Here is a 20,038-nt window from a genome sequence, read left to right as displayed (position 1 = left end):
ACTTTAGTCCTAACTCAATAATATGATTTGGTAGATATTGACCATTTATTCTACTAGACAGTTTTTTAGAAACACATTTTTAAAATAGCCTAGGCCTATTTGGTTACTAGGCTATGGGCTGTTTTGAGCCCCTTGCTCAAAATAACATTTACCCCAGAAGCAATTATTGAATTTGGAAAGGCAAAAAATTAAAGTGATATATTTACTTTTTTCAAAGGTAAACTATGTGAATAGGATATGTAGCCTATAGGCTATTTTTACCTAGGCTTATCTGATTTCTTTCCTAGCCTAAACTCAACCCCCTTGGACAAAATTTTTGTGACAGCCAAATTTACTACATAAATATGAAGCAAATTGCCAAAAAACATAATAAACTGAAAGCTTACACTAGACATCTTGGCGATATTAGTGAGGGCTAAGATGAATTTCTAGACTTCAAAATTAGGAAGGCCTATAATATGGGGGCTAAAATTAATGAAATCCTGTGAGAAGATTTGAATGTGGAATTTTTTGAAAGAGCTACTTTGGGTTCTCTAAAAAGAATTATATACCAAATATAATTTTTTATACTGTCGAAAATAATGCTTTTTATTTTATATTCAAGCTACGCCACTAATCTTTAAATCACAGCATTGATTTTTCTAAGAAGCTTCCATTTATTTTAAAAAGGATTTGATCATTCCGTAACTTTTGCTACAAGATTTGAAATAAGAAAATGAGACCAAGTTTGCTCATTTCAAGATATTTCCTCTTCAAAAGGAATATTCAAACTCAACGTACATTGAACTCAAAATACAGTTATTTTAGTGTTTCAAGCTAAAACGGAGATAAAGTTTTAGTAGAAGAGTCCCCCGGGCTGTACAGCGAGAGGGGAATCATCCAGTTCCTGAATCCCATTCTATTAGGCTAGCCTAGAGGATCTTTTTCCTTTCTTGGAAGGCCTAGCTGAGATAGGCAGGCGTGCAGCCAAGGGGGAGGGGGACTTGAACCATAATTAAAGAAATAAAATTTACTCATAAGTTAAGGCATGTTAAAAACCTCTAGGCCTATGTTATGCAGTTTTGAAATCTTTGAAATAGAAAAGGAATGGAAGCTATAAAACATCTTCAAATGGCATAATGTAGGCTCTGAATTAATGCCTGAAAGTGTTATATACATGCATAGACCTACAACTCTTCTAATAAAACAAAAAGTCCCTCATCCTCACCTATAGCCTACTATGATTCTATCCAAAATTTCATAGGTTTCTAGCTTTTGTGAGTCCTGATCAACTCTTTTCTTGAATGCATCTATGGTTTGGGACTGGATGGTCACTTTGGAGAGGCTGTTCCAGTGAGGGGTGATGCATACAGAGAAGAAGTGCTGGCACTCACATTGATGGCAATGGGGGATTTGCAGCTTCTTTGTGTGACCTCTTGTTGTTCTTGCAAGGGATAAGGAGTAAACCTGACTGACCCAAGAGGTTGCTTTCAAGCAGTTTGCAAGTAGTAATTGCATCTCCTCTCTTCCTTTCATAGACTAGGGTGAGGAGTTTGAGGGAAACAAGGCATTCCTCTTACAGCTTGTCTTGCAAAGCTGGTATAAGCTTTGTTGCTTTTTAATTGTCATTGCATTCTATTTAATAATTAAAGAAACAGTTTTTAAAAAGCAATGAATCACCCTAGCTCTTTAAGTTATTGATTACAAAAAGAACTTTCAGAAAGAGAAGTAAAGACCATATTAAACTTAAGATAAGCAGAAATGAAAATATATGATACTTCAAACTCAAAACAACCAAAAAATACAATTAAAGAATAAATGAAACCAAAAACGAACAGAAACTAAATAAACAATCATAGAAAACAAATATACAACAGGTACCATACCATATAGATGAATAAATAAATCTTAAAACAAGTCCTGTGACCTACTTACAATTCTATATTTAATGTGTAAATCTTTTCTGCCTTAACTCTTAAGAAGCATTTGCCTTAATTCCTAGTTTCTGATTTAGTGACAGCTTGAGAGGTTGTTGCAGAGAATGATTTTTTATTGGATTATGTAGATTTTAGAAGCAATTTCTTATGTAGTAGCCTAGCACATACCCTGGACCTGTTTAATTCCATTTCCTGATTTAATTGAATATATTGTGTCCAGCAAGGCTAAGCAAAAACACATAAGCCCAGTTAAAGGCCATGATAGGTGTGTTGCCTGTTCTACAGAATGGAATGAGTGGTTCTGCCATAGAGTGTGACATTTGTGAGAAGTGGATTTAGGGTCTGGACCTGTCCCCTGTTGAATATAAAATATTAAGCAAGATAATGCAATCACTTACTTGTTCCTGGTCATGTCCAGCCTGAAAAGTTAACCCTTTCCCTCCCCCTCCCCCCCCCCTTTAGAAACCGTATACCTAAACCAAAAAAGACTAGAATACTGTACAGACCACTGAGTGAAAGCTCCATCCAAGCCTTTGGCAGATGGATTGCAAACTTCAATTTTGCTGCAATCTGTGCTATAACTGACATCAATGAAAAGGTTGACTCTGCAACAAAAATACAGCAAATTCTTTCCTGTCAAAATGTGCTTGGTCTGTGAAACAGATAAGTTGTGGCTAAACTCAGAGCTCAAAATAATGATCAGAAAACAATGCAATCTCCATTCTGTAGGAGAAGTATTAGAGAGGAACAAGTTGAGAAACAAATTCATTTCAGCCCTCCCTGTATCTAGGAAAAGGTATATACAGTAAAAATTAGCTCCACTCCTCAAGTCAGATTCCCACAAGTGGCACAACACAGTAAAAAGGCTTACTGGAAAACAGAAAGGGACTGAAGTACAAATCAGACTTTAATCAGAGCCTTGGATGTTAACAAGTTTTTTACACAAATTTGCACTTCTTACCCCACCATAAGTGATGAACAGATGAGCAATATAATGAACAGTTGTCGTGCCAATGATATTGTAGAAGTGTCCAAAATATCAGTCTTCTGTGAAATCAAATGTCTATGTAACAACTGTGCCACATACCCAGGTGAACTCCCTGTGAAGCTACTGAAAGAGTACTCTCCTTTTCTAGCCAAAACCATGGCATCAATCATAAATCAGTGTTTCTCAGAACAAGTGTTCCCAAAATTGTGGAAAGCTGCCTATGTGTGGGTCATTCTGAAAGTAAAGGCACCCCAGTCCTGCAACCAGCTGAGACCTATATCTGTAACTCCCAACTTGGCTAAAGTGGCCAAAGGTTTTATCCACCATGCCCTATTACAGTAGATTGCACCCTCAATAGACACTTACCAATATGGCTGTAAACAAGGCAGTAGCATGGCAATATACCTAGCATGGATGTACCATTTGATAGTTGAGGGGCTGGACAGCCCAAACAGTGTTATCAATTTATTTTTGGCAGACTACAGGAAAGCATTCAACCTTATAGAGCACCTCATTTCACTGAAAAATCTAAAAGAGATGGGAGCTGGAAAAAACTTGCTGCTATTAGTGAGAGATTTTCTGCAAGGGCAACAGCAATTGGTATATCCATTATTTGGCGATGATATCCACTCTGAGTGGACCAAACTTACTTGTGGCTGTCCCCAAGGAATGAAACTAGCTGCCCTTTTATTTCTTGCAGTCATCAATAAAATCCTTGCAGAATTTGAGGAGTGTTTCAAGTTTGTTGACAACTTGTCTTCACTTCTCAAATACATAGTAGAAAATGCAGTAGCAAAACAGCAGTTTGAACCAACACTTTTTTTGGACTTTGTTAACCAGTTTAAATCTAATAGCCTGCAACTGAACGAGCAGAAATCAAAAGTTCTATGCTTCAACCCGCTCAAATGAGATATTACAATACCAGATGTTCCCTTTCCAACTGTTTTGTCTGCAACAATACTAGCCGTGACTTTTACAAGCAATTGCTCATTTAAACTGCATGTAGACAATATTGTGCGCAAAGGACACTGCTCAATCCAAAGTCTAATGAGTATGCAAAGGCTGGGTTTCTCAGATTGTCAGCTCTTACTGGCTTACATGACATACATCAGGCCAATCCTTGAATATTGTTGTCCTGTCTGGGGTCCCCAAGCACAAAACACTGCCTACATGTCAAAGGAACCAGAAGATGTTCAAAAACGTGCTACTAGAATAATTCTTGGACCCAGGTATGAGAGTTACGAGCATGCCCTTGTGGTTATGAGCTTGCCCAGTTTGTTTGCCCAAAGACACAACTTGATAATAGGTTTCTGGAAATCACTCATGTCAAACAAGAAACATTGCTCAATTCTTCCTCCAACTGCACCAACCCCCAAACTCACCAGGCATCAGAACAGACTACAACCCGTCTAGTGCCAAACGAACAGATTTGAAAATTCCTTTGTACCATATTTTGTTAGTGTATTAAATAAGTGATTTTTTTCTTAAATAACTGTAAAAATAGCATAATTTAGCATTCAGTTTTGTTTGCCATGAAAGCTATTTGATTAAACGAATACAAATAGTAAAAGGCTATGATAGCAAAACTAGCTTCTGTTATGGATAATTCCTTGAAATCTTTCAGGGAAGATCTCAAAATGGAGTTTGCCACCAATAGTCAGTTGATCCAAACACTTTCTCAACTGAGAACTGACATTGAGTGTGACATTTCTGCTCAGGTTAGTATTATTGCCAATAGGGTATCACACATTGAAAATTCACTATAATCAGTTTGCTCTGTTTCAACTGTTCAGGACCTAGTGGCTTCTACAGTGTCTTCTCAATTGTCTTAACTGCCTGTAGCCCAATTACCTGAAACCAATGTTTGTCAGATAGCACATTCAGAGCACCAGTGTTTCAAAAGACATTTGAATATTATTGAATATGGAATCCCCACCCAGACTGATGATGCATTTTTTTGTATAATTATCTGTTACACACTTATAGAGTTGACATTGGTGCCCCTCTCCCAGCCAAAGTAAAAGGACTTTCAAATAGCCATCAACCCTCTGGTAGCCACCCCCTCCTCTCCTTTTCTCTGTGTCATCAACTGAATTTAGAAAACAAATAATACAGAAATTCTTTGAAACAAAAGGATAAATCTGTTTCTATTGTAATAGTCCAAAGGTAGATTGAATAAAGCACAGAGATCTAGTGGAGAATTTGAAATGCAGAAAAGCTAATCAAGAGGTGGATTTGATAATTTGTAAGGATGCCATCATACAAAAAAACTTGCCAGTTGCAGTGATCCCCCTGACTGTTCTGATGTCCCACTAATATCTATGCCTTATTCTACCTCTGTTAATTGTTTAAATGTTTATGGACCCACATTGCCAAATTTCGTCTCTCAACTGACTAGTAGTGATCATAATAATGTTTACCTGTCTGATGCTGACATTTCTCTTGTTTTTTTCTGCAACAACTAGCTCACCTGCTGTTTCTTCTTTGTCATTTCATAGTGCTGTATTCAACAACTTAACCAATCCTTTGGTTCCTGCTTACTCTATTCCTGCATCCTCTCAGATTCCTACCTCACAAGGAATGAGGTTCCTTAGCTCCAATGTTGATAGCCTCCCTAATAACCTTTCTCAACTTTCCTTTTGTATGATATCAGAAGAAGTGATGTTGCAGCAATTACAGAAATTTCATAAAAAACACCTTGTCAGTCTTATCTCCTGATGAAATCAAAATCAATGTTTACCAACTCTTTTCTAATTGGAATTCCCCACTTTACCACAGAGGAGTTTGCTTATGTAAAAGAGATGAACTAAAGGTTAGTCTCATTCATTTAATTCTCTGACTATTGATGGTATTGAGTCTGTGTGGATAAAATTACACAATCAAACAATCTCAATTGTAGTGGGTGTTGTTTACAGAAGCCCCAGTGCTCACTGTGTTTTGGACTCTGATTCTAATTTGGCTGCCATGTTATGTCAAGTTATGTCCAATTTTTGACAGCTATGATCTTGTCCATTTGGGGGACTTTAACCTTCCTGAAATCCAATGAATCTGGGTTTTGTAATAGAGGTTCTCCTTTTTTGTCTGCCCTTTCTGATAATTCTCTGTCAAACTATCTCGTTTTAGGGAAGGTCGAGTCTCCAATACTGTTCAATCTGGTTGTTCTTGGTAACCCTGACCTTCTTAATAAGAATGTAATAACCACACCTGTTGGTTATAGAGACCATGTAGCAATTATTTCAGAGTTATGTCTGCCTACCAAACAACTTTCTTCTAAGCAACAAAAATATGTAAACTACAAACTAGTCTCTGGAAAACTTGCCAATGTCAACTGGAAAAAGCTTATTGCTGATGATATTCGTCAGAGTTCATGTTGTGCAGAGTTCAGAATTCAAGCTTTTCAAGTTATCATTATATCTTTACAGATTACCTCTTGATTGGAAAACTGCACATATCATTCATGTATTTAAAAAAGGTAGAAAGGACCTTGCTGAACATTATCAACCCATTAGCATGACTTCAGCAGTTGTTAAGGTTCTTGAAAGAATAATCAATTCTGCAGTTATTAAACACCTTGAAGCAAATAATGTTTTACACAGTTCACAACATGGCTTTTTTTCTGGAAGATCTTTTGACTCCAATCTCCTTGAATTGTATGATCACATCACAAAGTTGCTTGATATGTCATCAAAGATGACTTTTCTAATGCTTTTGACAAAGTGTGTCACAAGCGACTTGAAATTAAATTATGTGCAGTCAAGCTTGAAGAGAAATCCCTGCTCCGGATCCTTGATTTTCTTTATTTGCAATCTCATTGTGTTCAGTTATTTGATGACTCTGTTAATTGTATTCTTTCTTCCTCTACATATCTTCTGAGTGGAGTTCCTCAGGGAGGGAAGTGTTTTGGCTTGTACACTATTTAATATCTTCATCAATGATGCTTTTTCCATTATCAGCAGTAAATCAACTCTTTATGTAGATGACCTGAAGTTTATTGGACCAGCTTTGTCCTGTGAAGATCATGCCCTGCTACAAAATAATCTTCAACTGCTGGGTCAATGGGCTGAGGCCTGGCTTCTTGAATTCAATGTTGACAAGTGCCATATCATTCACTTTGGCAAACTGAATCCTTGCCGTACTTATTTTTTCTTAGGCCACCCACTGTTCTCTGTAAAAATAAGCAGGATCTTGGTGTCACTATTGACAATGAACTAAAATTCAGCAATCATGCTAAGAGGTCTGCTGCTGGGGCTAGTTCAACCATGGGACTGATTAAGCATACAATTTCGACTTGTTCCCCTAAAGTCATCAGTCATCTATATAAGCGACTTGTGTCCTAAGCTTGAAGTTGGAATGTCTTTTGCCTCCCCACTGGGAGGCACTGGAAATTTGCAGAGACGTGCCACTAAAGTGATGTCTGGCATACTGGAGCTTTCCTATCCTGTAAGACTATCAAAGCTGAGTCTCTCTACACTTGTTTACAGGAGAAATAGAGGGGATGGCATTTTAGGCTACAAGTTATTGAGGTTTAATAGTCTCCCAGCATCCTTCCCTACTGTTGGTGCCAACTCAAGAACTAGAGGTCATCACCTGAAGCTTGTCAAGCAGTCTACAATATCTAGAGTCTGCACTCAATTCTTTTCATCATGTATTGTCAACAGTTGGAACAAACTATCTAAAGAAACAGTTACTGCTGAATCTGTTGATGTTTTCAAACAAAGGCTAGATACTGAGTGGTCCTCCAGAGAGTATAAGCTCAATTGGGATGCTACTGAACATGGAACAGCACCTGGTCACTAATGAACTTTGTATACAATTCAAGTAATCATTCTGGAGCTATACAAGGAGAAATCCTTAGATTGTCCAAAGCTGCAATTTAAGGTATTTAAGGTAAATAAAACTTAAATTGAATATGCAAATCAAGTTTAAAATGAACATAAAATCTTTTACTATTAGAAAATAAATAAAACTCAGAACAAACAGAAATTAAATAAACAATCATAGCAAACAAACATAATAATAATAATAGTAATATAATGCAAAACAAATAGGCCACAGGGCCTCTACAAAAATCTTTTAAATACAACAGGTACAAATATAAATGAATAAATAAATCTTCAACCAAGTAAAATTTAAATTGAATATGCAAATCAAGCTTAAAACAAACACAACTCCCTACAAACAAGAGTTTGACTACTGCCCCCTTCCCTAACATAAATGTATAAAGCCTATTGCATCATTGGTGCTTTACTGAAGACATATTAAATTGGAAATATTTTCTTTTGTACTTATTGCAACGTTGAAAATATAAAGAGTTACAGTGAAATAAAACCTTGAACTGATGAGATTTCAGTAATTAATATCATTACATATCAAATATTCTGTTTAGTTTTATTATTATTTATAAAATTTATTATGATTTTATTAATAGAATAGAATTTAATAGCAGGAACTGGGACAAGTGTTCATCCTACTTATATTTCCAAAGCTTCTCCTACCACTTCTGAAACCTACAGCCATTTGGATAAACACTGCACTCTTGAAAAGCTGGTTCTACCTTCTAATCTCTTATATGATAAGATAAGATTTATTGCTGAAAAACGGCTATCACAAGCCCAAAAAGGCAGAATTCGCACTTTAGCGTCAGATAAAGCGAAAAAAGAACAACAAGAGCAAACAATCAAACAACAACAAAACATTATAAAAGGGTCAATTTCGAATACGTAAAAATGTTAAAAACAAATTAAACTCATAAAATTAGAAGGCCAATGTCAAGTCAGCAAAAATGCCAAAAAAGACGAAAACTTGTAAAATTAACAAGGGAATAGGTAAAATTAAAACAAAAACATAAGTTAGTTAGTGACTAAAAAACCTCCAAATTTGCAAAATGGGCATTAAAACTAATAACTATGAGGTAAAAAGTGAGTGAAGGGGGGGGGGAGGCTGCAGAGATTCATTGATTGAAAAGGTCAACTATGTAAGGGATAAAAGTTCTTCTATTTCTTTCAGTGCAAAGTCTTGTTGGGGCAAGAAGGGGATTTTGTTGACACAGAACGCGGGAGACGGGGTCGAAGGGGTGAATATTGACCAGGAAAAAGGGGAGTTGTTCGAGGGTTATGAAGGCCTTTGTTAGCAAAACGCAAGGTAATTTTTGCTCTCCTTTCCTTAAGGGTGACAAGATTAGCTCTCCTAAGAAGGGAAATATAAGGTACTTTACCCTCATTGAAGATAATTCTTAGGCACCTTTTTTGGACTGCCTCTCTTTTGTCCAACAATTCAATGGAAATGCGAGGGTGCCAAACAGGACAAGCGTACTCAAGGGTTGGGCATAAAAATGATAGAAAAATCCTCAAACAATGCGATTTAGGGAATTTAAATTTCTCAAGTGGTTCAGTAGGGGAAAACGCGGCATTTGCATGTTTTAAAATGTCATTGATGTGACAATCCCATTTTAAGTCGCTTGAGATGGTAACGCCCAGTAATTTCATAGTGGTAACAGACATTTCAGGGGGGATTGGACAGGAGAAAGAAGGGGGAGTTTTAAGGAAATTAAAAGTAAGAACAGTTCACTTTAAAGGGTTGACTCTCATTTCATCAGTAAGAGCTTTGGCTGATATCAATTCCAAGATGTCCATTGGGTTGCTTTTTAAATTTTTGAAACATGTCTCTAAGACAGTTAGATCATCAACGAATTTCCATCTATCCGGAAAATAAACACCAAGGTTGTTTATCATTGTAAGAAGTAAAATTGGACCTAAGAGGGTTCCTTGGGGCACATCATTGTAAATTGGGAGGGGATCAGAATATACATTCAGGTATTTCACGACTTGCGTTCTATTAGAGAGGAAAGACGCAGTTATTCTAATTAAATAAGGGTTAACTTGAAAGTCATTAGATAGCTTTTCTAATAGTATATTGTGGTTGATTAAATCAAAAGCTTTTTGCAAGTCAACAGCGATAACATTGAGCCAGGTATTGGGTTTTTCGAGTGTGTTACATGTTGTGTCCATAAGGTGAACAAGATAGTTGGTAGTAGATGTAGAGTGTAGGTTTCCGAATTTTCTTTGGTCAACATTTGGGATTGTCTTTATTTTCAACCTTTCAGCTAAAAAGCTTTCATTTAACTTCGAAAATACTGGAGTAAAAGTAATGGAATGGACACCATCAAAATCTTGATTGTTACCTTTCTTTTATACGAGAGTAATAAAACCTAATTTCCTACAATTTGGAAATTTACCAGTAGAGGTGATTTCATTAAAAAGTAAGGACAAAGGCTCTGAGAGATTGTCGGCAAATGCTTTAATTAGTACAATCGGGAGGTCTAGTGGACATATACTACACTTTTTAATGTTCTTAATTTTTGACTCCACATCTGAGGGCGAAATAACGGGAAAATTGAGAGAGCACAAATCATAAGGAGCGTCAAAAGAAAGGGAAGGGAGGTTCTGAACTATGGAAGAAAGAAACCTGTTCAGATCATTGCCAGTAACTGAAGGGTGGTCTTGGAAATGGAAATCTATATTACTTTGTGTTTTCCCACAAATTTTCTTTATTCTATTATACCATTGTTTTGGCTTTGTAGAAAATAAATCCTGGACTTTGCATTTGTAATATGAAGACGCAGATTTATGTATTTCTGTTTTTATATGTTTATGCAGTGAGTTCGCTTTGGATGTTTTACCACTCTTTAGTAGATTCAATGTGATTCTAATTAGTTTTTTCAATTGGCTAGTAATGTATGGTTTGTCATTAGAACATGTTTTTACTTTTTTCACAGGAAAGGAATTTATGTATTTTGTTTTAATCAGATTATGGAATTCAGAGACTTTAAAACTAATGTCATTTTTCCTTTGAGAGCCAGCCAGTTTTCATTGGTAATCCAAGATCCAAATGTGTGAAGGCCATCATTGGAAATTTTGTGATAAGAGAACTCAGTAACAGAAAAAGTATGATTAAAGCTGTTGAGAGGCTTCATTAATAAACAAAAATGGTAACTTCCTCCTAACGGGGGCAAGAGGACAGGAGGGACATAGAAAGCCTGCATATTGGTGCAAATCAAATCAAGGGTAGAATTTCCTTGTGTTGTTGGTATTTTTACTATTTGTTTTAAGTTTAGAGAACTACAAAGGGGATTTAACTTTTGATCATTAGCATTACCCACTAAGAAAATACCAGTGTTCGGGATTTTGCATAGGACAAAGTCGGTACTACTATGCAGTTGCTGGTAGAATCGCTGTCTTTGTGTAGCGTTTTGATTTGGGGAATAATATAAGCAGCAAAACACAATCAAACTAAAGGGGTGTGGTAACAATTTGGGTCTTACACTTACCCTAATGATTTCATCATTAATGATCATATGCAAATGATTAATGATCATTTGCTAAATCAGAGTTCTAGTTAAATACCATACCACAGGGTTTGTGTATGTCAAACTCCCATGAGGCAATCTGAATGCTCTTTTTATCCCAGGTAATTGATCAACACTTTGTGTGTAATGAGCTTGGAGAAGGCATTGACAAATTATAAAAAAATAGACTCTAATTTATTTATAAGTAACAATGTTTTTGGCTTGGTAGACAATGGTTTTTGCTTTATTACATCAAACATACAGATACCAGTTACTGATAAAGATTAATTTTAAAAAACTTTTTCCACATTTTTTTTTTTTTTAAAGAAAAGTGAAGAGCTACAGTATATTAAGACTTACAGTAAAGAGCTACAAAGGTGAGCAAAAATAAAGCCAAATAATTTGTTTAAGTGTTAAATAATATTAAAGCACTATCAATAGATAAATGAAAATTAAAACAAACATATATTATAATAAGTAGCCTAGCTGAGTCAAAATATAATCAAGCAGAAACTACCACAAAGAGGAGTAGGGCTATTCCCCCTTTGCCTTCTAAAGACCAGAACGTAAATTGCATTTTATTGAAAACAATTTTTATTTCATGTTCTGTGTTTTTATTTCTCATAACATGAAAAAACATCAGCATAATAACCAAAATTACTGCAATAAATGGATATACTGAGTCATTCCTGAAAATCTCAACAATTTTTGACTGATTAAAGTTGTGAATGAGAAAACATTTAAAATATCTTTTTTTTTTCAGGAGTAGTAGCTGTGAAATTTTTAATTTAATACCCTGAACTGTTCCAGATATAATGCTGATGTGCCCTTTTGATAACCAGCTTGCACCTAGAACCTTGAAATTTAGTCTAATATACTCCTTAGATTTTCCCAAAAGTTTCAACTTAATACCCTATTCAGTGCTTGGGATATTTCATCTTTACCATTTTGACAACCCAGATGCATTTAAAATCCTTTGATTTAGTTCAATAGCAGCAATAGAAGTAGTACTAGTAGATGGTAATAAGTAGCACTAGCAGCATAGTAATAGTAATATCAATAGCCCTGAAAGTTATAGCTGAGTATCCTATGCCATTGCTGGGATTTTTTGATATGCCTATACCCTTTTGGTAACCCCCATGCCCATAGTGTGTTTTCTTTAGTTCAACACCTTCTTCAAAATGTGCTGAAAGTTTCAATTTAATACTCTAGTCTGTTCCTGAATTAATGCTGATACACCCTTTTGACAACTTGTATGCGCATAATTTGTTTTGATTTACTTAAATACTGCTCTTACCTTACCATGAAAGTGTTTCCTTAATGCACACAGCCTTAGCAATAGTATTAGTTGTAGTATTAGTTGTGGTTCTAGGAACAGTGGGAGCACTAGTAGTATTTACCTAGTGCCTTTTGGTTAGTTCGACATCCCCTGAGAGTTTCTACTCTAAGCTGTTCCTGAGATATTGCTGATATACCCTTTTGATAACCTCCTTCCACATAGTGTGTTCTTATTTAGTTCAACGTTCACTAATAGTTCCAGCTTATACTGTCACATGTGTTTCCTCCTGACAATTGGCCTGTATTTTCTTTGTCTCCCCCATTCTCCCACGAATTGCTAAGCCCATCTCCATTGCCATGGAAGTCGCTTCTAGGATTGGTAGATTCCCAATACATCCAAGGTCTCTCTACAAGGATGTCTACTGCAAGAGTAGGTACCACTGAGCCTCCTTTTACTGTTTTTCTTTGGACCATGCTATTTTTCTTTGTAATTTCTGTTCTAACCCAAGCTGATGGTATGGGTGTTTATATCTATAGAAACATAGTGTTGTGACCATATCTGAATGGTCACAACATTCAGATATTTAGTTCTATTAACTAAAGTATTTCGTACATAAGTTTGATCCTTACAAGAATTGATAGCCATTTCTGCCAACTGTCCATTTAATTTACCATTTATCTTGTGCAATTCTGCAAACACCATTTTTTTTCCTTATTGTGGGCCCTCACCCAAGCCGTTGTTTTAAATGTTTTCTGATCATCTCCATTGAGGCAATCTCTAGTAAAATAACATGGGGTAGTACAACTGCAACAAGTAAGCTCCCCTTGCTTGTGCTGAAGTGTACTTTTTTGTCCTGTCTAATTGTGTATATTTCTATTATACTCTTTATATCGTCATTGCTCTGTGTCTTAAACTTCTTTTCTTATTTTGGTCCATCTATCTGCCAATTTGGCCATTTCCTCAGTTGATTTTGGATCCTTTTCTTTTAGTTATACTATTAAAACTGTTTGAGTGCTTTCTAGAAATTGCTCCTTTAGTGTTTTTTCTTCTACTTCCTTAAGTTTTTCCTACATTTCATGTACATAATCTGTCCCTGTATACTTTTCTAATTCCAGCTATTTAAGCCACATATTTCCTAATATGTAACCCAATTCTGTGTATGTTTCTTTTTCTCTCTTTTGTATTTAAATTTTCTTTGAACCTGTTTAGGAGAAAGTTGAATTTTTTGAAAATGGCTTCTTTCGATTTTTGAAAGTCTCTTTAGTAATAAGTGGGAATGCTACAAATTCAGTTTGAGCTTTGTGATTGAGGTAGGGATTTTTGTCTCCCAGCTACCCCTTGGCCACCGATTTAATTCAGATTTTTTTTTTAAGTTACAGATATACAACTGTATATCTTCATTTTTCTTCATTGGTTGAATGCCTACTGTACACATTGAATAGATTGCCAACAATTCTTGTGGTGCCTGGCAGTTTCTCTCTGCCAAAATGTCCATCCACCGTCTCTTTCTCGTCTATCTTTTTCCTCTCTTTGCTCATTTGCCTCTAACATTTGTTTAATAAGTTGGTATTGGTCGATTAATTGTTCTTATAAAATCTGAGTTTTTTTCGTTACGGTATCTCTGAGCATGAGTGTGACCTGAGCCTATACTATAGTAACTGTTTGGCCAATCTAAATGAATTACTCATATATCATTTTCTGATTACGTATTTTCTGTCCTAACTGACCTGAACTCTTTAGGCTGAGCCTTTTTATGTTTCTCTCTTTTCCTCTCTGAGTTTTCATGTGCACTTGCCTCAGTATTTTTATATGCATTACCTCACTGCATGGCATAGTATTTTTTTACCATCTCTTTCCAGAATAAGCTTAATTATTATTCAAGTATTCAGTTTTTGGAAACAACTCTCTCTGATACCAGGGTTCATTTAAATCATGCTTCCCGTGCGGCTGATTTGCAGATTTTGGTTTCTTTGGTGATGATGCAAATGTATAGACTGGGTCCAAACTTGCCATCTTAGCTGCTGATAAAAATGACGTCTAACCTACTCGTGAACTCTCTTTGATACTCTTTGCTAGAGTTCCATATAACGTTTGTCTAAGAAAGTTTTTCTTCTGTTTAGTGCAGTAATATTATTCGGGTTAATATGTAACTCGACTGATTCCTCTCCTTGTCTGAGAAATCTTAACCTTTTTCTTCCTTGTGGGGACGTCAAACATACATCCAAAAACTCAACTAATACTGTGGGTTTTCCGTGAATATGGCTATGCTATCATGGCTCAAGAGATCTGCAATGTAGTAAAGAGCAAGTCATGGACTATAGAAGCCAAAAGTTTAACAATACATAAAAAAAAACTGTCTTGTGAGAAAAAATTCTATTTGTAGCTGATTCAGAAATGGTAACTATTATTTCGATTAGTCTTAATAGTAAAATGTTATTTGAAAGTAAATTTACTGGAATTCAGAAAAAGAGATGAAAGCGCTCGAAAATATCGTTGGGTCAAAATAAAAAATACACAATTAAAATAGCCATTGTCGAAAACCCTATACAGGAAACATACAGCCCCAATTTGTGCAATAAGAAAAATCACTATGTTGTGGGTAGCACTGATGTCTTCTCTCTTTTTTATTGGTTTGTTTTTTCTTTGCTGCTGGCAGGGCACTGGAGTATCATAAAGAACTGTTTAGGTCTCATTTAAACCTAGTTTTTATATGTGATCACTTTTTTTTAAATTGACTTGGAAACATCATCGTAAGTACCATATGGCACCTAAAAATTGTAGTCTTTTGGTTTCTTTCATTTTTTAGTGAATTTACCAGAAAAGAATCTTTTCCGACGAAAAGACTCCAATTGTTTTTTCAAATTATTGACAAGGGCAAAAAATAGGGGGCACATGTGACCCCCCCCCCCCCAACAGCTGCCAATGGAACTAGATTTTAGGCAACATTATAGACAGATGTTTAATTAAAGCTTGGAAACCCGAATCAATTGATTATAAAATTTTGAGGTCTTGGTTACCTTATTGTAGTCAAGTAGAGAGATTATGGCCACTGAGTGTAGTGAGGTAACCATGTTGGACCCACTCAGCTGTAAAAAAAAAAGTACGGGAGGGTTACTGCCCCGGATGGGGTGAGGGGGTAATTCGGGTGAGTTACCGAATGGCTAATAGTAATGGGTAGCGTCGTCTTAAATATGGATAGCCGAATCTAATTATAATGAGACGGTTCATACTGAGCTGTGCGAGAAGACGGATAGTAATTGTTGATTACTTTTAATTAATTCTAAACAAATAGGGTACATGCTAATTGACTTTGAACAACAACAGCACAAGGTACTTGCTCTAGGCAACACATTACAGGGAAGAGTGTCCTAACAGATTAAAGTTACAATACACAACTTAAAACCTTAATAATTACTTACACTTACATTACTCAGAACAATCCAAATCTGGCTATGACCTGAGGTCGAAAACATCCCAGAGCAAAAGACAAAAGGTCCCAGGCAACTGTTGCTTATATTTGATATGCCCCACCATATATCTTGTACTACAGTAAGTATGTGGGTATTTCTCCACTTCCTATTTCAACCTTCATATTCATATTTCAACCTTTTTTTTAGCGCAATTTTTAGGCTATTTTTTATAAACTTAACCAGCTCAAATGTTCCAAAAACGTGGATTTAATTGCTGCCCCAAATATTGGGAGGTGTAAAGTCAGATTCTCACCAATCTCTAAAGACGGGGTACAATAGTCGGCTGCTACCATAGTTGAAAAGCATGGGGCCACTATCCACAAAGAATAGTGAATGTGCATACCACACTTGAACATATGCTAAGAACTCGTCCTAAGTCCCTTCCCCCTATTCTAAAGTGGGCTAGGGAATAACTAAAAGTAATATTAGGTAATATTAGCTCACAATATTAGTTCCCTTGAGTTCACAATACTGTCACACAGACCAAAAATTGCAGCTTAATGCGAACCAGTCTTGAACAGACTAAGTACTGAACTTGAAATACCAAAATGAAAACAAAATAAGGACCAAGAGCTTCTGACAAAGCAGAAGGAGAATTTATGAATCAACGTCTAAAACTCAAATTGGCAGTCTTCTGAAAGTAAAATCAGGTTAGAAAGATTAAACCAGCTAGTATGGTGACTCGTATAGAAATATTGATGCTATAAGCCAGTGTGTTAGCTTGATTGAACTTAAGCCTGGAAAATTAATACACTTAAAGTGCGGATGAAAGCAGTTTACATATAGCCTAGGAGAAAAAAGGATATTTATCCGGTATAAAAGGGACAACATACTATGTTATCCAACTCCTGTTTATGATAGTTTCTGTTTATTTTCAGTTTTACTTTACTATTTATTGCAGTTTCTGTTCAGATTGTTCATATATCGATCGCGACGTATGTACATTTTATGCTTGAACTACTATTTGATTTTATTTCTACTTGTATTAGATTTAATGTAGCACTTTACTTTTCTTTGAAAAACATTCTCTTGGGGAATGTTTGTTGTTTTTTTTATTGAGATTTTTCTCTCTGTTGGTTTTTTCTCTTGTGGAATAAGTTTATTGTTTAAATTTTATGTTCGTTTTTCAGCACGAAAGCGTTTTTACAAAAATGTAAATGTTGTTGAGTGTGATGGACAATATGAAATAAATCTTGATAGCAAGAAGCTCAAAACCCCTGGTGGTCAAGTATTTAAAGTGGACAGCTACCCATTGGCATTAGCAGTTGCTGCAGAATGGGATTCACAGAAACCAAATATTATCATTCCAACAATGCATATTGTGAGTATTAATTAATAGTGCATATTGTGAGTCTTGATTAAGTAGCAGTTCTTGTTGCACAAGGGGCATAAATGAAAGGAACATAGCTTCTATTCTTTTTTAAGATAAACATTTTTTAATCTTAAGATTTAATAATCTTAAATTTAATCCTTTTTTAAGATAAAAATCCCCCCACTCCTCAACAGGAAATTCAACAGGCTTTGCTGCTAGTAATACATAGCTGAAACGTAAAATTTGAAGAATAAATTTATTGACACACGCTTTTAAATTTAATCCTTAAGTTTGTTTGATATTTTGAATCAAACTATGATTTGGGCTAACTGCCAAGAGAATAGTTAAAAAACTTGGCTGTATTCATTCAATAGGTAGTATGTGGTATTTTTGTGTCAAAATCATATTTGTAAAATTAGAATTAATGCATTCAATCAATTAATTTAAACTGCTTTCCTTGTTCGGTTTTCAAAGTAATTAGAGGTTAAAGTTTTCCAAAATGTCCTATGCCATCTTTTGTAAAATAATGAAATAGTTCCAACTTGTAACTTGCTGTCAAAATTGTGTTTATGTTCTTACCTTTAAAACCGGAATAAAATCTTCTTTGCACAAGAATTAATCGTAAAAATCAAAATCCCCAAGATTTTTCCTAGTATTTTGCTTTCCTTTAAAATGTATGCTGTCTAATTTTACTCGTGTCTCTACAAAGAGTACTGCCTTTTGATGAACTTGGACAAACTTCGTTTGATGAAATTCAAATTTCAAAAATTGATTTCCAGCCCAATATAGCCCAAGGTAAGTCTCATACCTTTGCTAAATCCTGATTTAGATTTTAAAGAATTCAAGGAAAAAATCGTCTCAAATTAAAGAAAAATCTCTGCTTAACTTGGATCTAACTTGGGTTTTTAATACATTTCTGGCAACACTTAAAAAACTCCAGAAATGTTTTTCTACTTGTGTAAATTTTATGCTGTCTAACATATCACTGCTTACATACCACCATCTCCTCTTTTAATAAATGCCACCCTGTACTTTAACTGGGCTGTCGATCCATTGCTGACAACAATTGTTATTAAAAATAAAGAAATGTCTAAAAAATTCCAGTTTTTTTCTCTCCTGTAAAATGTATGTTGTCTGAAGTTTGTGTGCTTTCCTACATTTGTGTGATTTACAGCTTAACTACGCCCATGGAAAACTTCATACCTTTGCAAACTTGCAAACCACCTTTGCAAACCACCGTGTAACTGAACCACCGTGCAGCTGAACCACCGGGCAACTGAACTCCCGTGCAACTGAACCCTCGTGCAACTTAACCACATTTATTAAATTCCCTTGTAACTGAACCCCTGTACAACTGAACCACCGTGCAACTAGACCACTGTGAAAATGAACCACGAACCAACCAAACTATCGTGAAACTGAACCCTTGTATAACTGAACTCTCGTGCAATTCAACCATCGTATTTACACTGGGTAAAAGACAAGTCAGAACCTTTACTTGCTCAACCTTGTTCGAATTGTTTGCTTTTTAAAATCGTGATATAAATGACTGTCAAGATGATTAAAAGAAAGCTCTGTTCTGTTGTCACAAAAGCAAAGAAAATCGGAGGTCACAAACTCTTAAAGCCAGTTTTATTGCTCCTTTTTATGTCTTTTAATGGGGGTTCTCTTCGCCCTGTCACTAGACGTTTATTCCTTCCTCTCCCATGAAAAACCCTCCCCTGGAAAATACCCCCTCGTGGAAAATATTGTTTTCCAAATTTGAATATTTTATTTGAATTCTGTTATTTTTCAGGTTAGTTTAGAAGTGCTAAGAGAGGGAAAAAAGGAATTTATGTGGAAATTCCCCTCCCCCCCTCTGTTCAAAATGTGTTTCTCATGGAAGATCCTCCAGACCCCTCCCCATCAAAAAGCACCAACGCAAAAAGTTTCCGATGGTTCCCAATAACAAACACTATCTGTAAGTAATGGACAGATAATAAAACTAAAAAGGTACTTAAACTTCTGCAGTGGAGTTCTCTGACTGTTTTTTAGCTAGGGAGAGAGGGAGATCCCTAAAAGTGTGCATTTTAATGCCAAAATATCTCAGCTCTCATTGAGCCTTCAGATAAACACAGAACTTGCTCTAATTGAGACATGAGAATAGGATGGAGGTAGAAATTGTTTTATAATCCCCAGACAGTTCTAGTCTTTTTTTATAAGTCGAAAGTGATTGGATACCAACCAACCGCAAGGGGCATTTTTAGGGGGGAGATTTTTCACGAGGAGGTATTTTCCTGAGGGGGGGGTTGTTTTCTGTGAGGTGATATTTCCTGGAGGTATTTTCCACATGTGTTTCCCGGGGGTGGTTGCCCTTCAATCACTTCTGACTTTTAAAAAGGCATTAAAACTTTCAATTTATAATCGAATAATAAAACGTGTTTAACAAAAAAACCCACAGTCCTCGGGGCAAGGACTGTAGGTTATTGCATGTTATTATTTGTTAAAATTTAAGGATTTCATGAAAGAGATGGTCGTAAAGACTTCGGAAAAGACTCATTCGAGCGAAAACTGAAACTTCACGTTAGGTTTTGAGAAACCAAAAGTAATCATAAACCAATCAGTTTCTCCGTTTTAAGCGCCATCTCCCCCCCCCCCCAAATTGATCGATGAAAATAAAAAAAAATTGTTCAAAATAGTCTAAAGGTCAAATAACCATGCCTCTTCGGTTATCAATCCCACTATCAGCT

At 35.7% G+C, this 20,038-nt stretch overlaps 2 protein-coding genes across 2 annotated transcripts in view; one reads left to right on the top strand and one right to left on the bottom strand.

Annotated features, from left to right (window-relative positions):
• The window catches only part of LOC148954766 (ubiquitin-conjugating enzyme E2 S), a 35,987-nt gene extending 35,502 nt beyond the window's left edge, over positions 1–485 (bottom strand). Inside the window, exon 1 of the mRNA XM_089087236.1 lies at positions 387–485. Within this exon, the coding sequence (XP_088943362.1) occupies positions 387–395 (9 nt within the window). The 5' untranslated portion in view covers positions 396–485. The remainder of the gene's footprint in view (positions 1–386) is intronic.
• A 203-nt stretch (positions 486–688) lies between these two features.
• The window catches only part of l(2)k14505 (ATP synthase mitochondrial F1 complex assembly factor 2 homolog l(2)k14505), a 78,215-nt gene continuing 58,865 nt past the window's right edge, over positions 689–20,038 (top strand). The window contains exons 1-2 of the mRNA XM_089087234.1: positions 689–776; positions 17,128–17,318. Coding sequence (XP_088943360.1) covers positions 716–776; positions 17,128–17,318 — 252 coding nt within the window. The 5' untranslated portion in view covers positions 689–715. The remainder of the gene's footprint in view (positions 777–17,127; positions 17,319–20,038) is intronic.

The sequence above is a fragment of the Artemia sp. Qi Xiang Cuo genome, chromosome 3 (genome assembly GCF_049724085.1).
Source record: "Artemia sp. Qi Xiang Cuo chromosome 3, ASM4972408v1, whole genome shotgun sequence".
NCBI classification, from domain to species: domain Eukaryota; kingdom Metazoa; phylum Arthropoda; class Branchiopoda; order Anostraca; family Artemiidae; genus Artemia; species Artemia sp. Qi Xiang Cuo.
The sequence above is the reverse complement of the archived record's forward strand: the minus strand, read 5'-3'. Positions and strand labels throughout refer to the sequence as shown.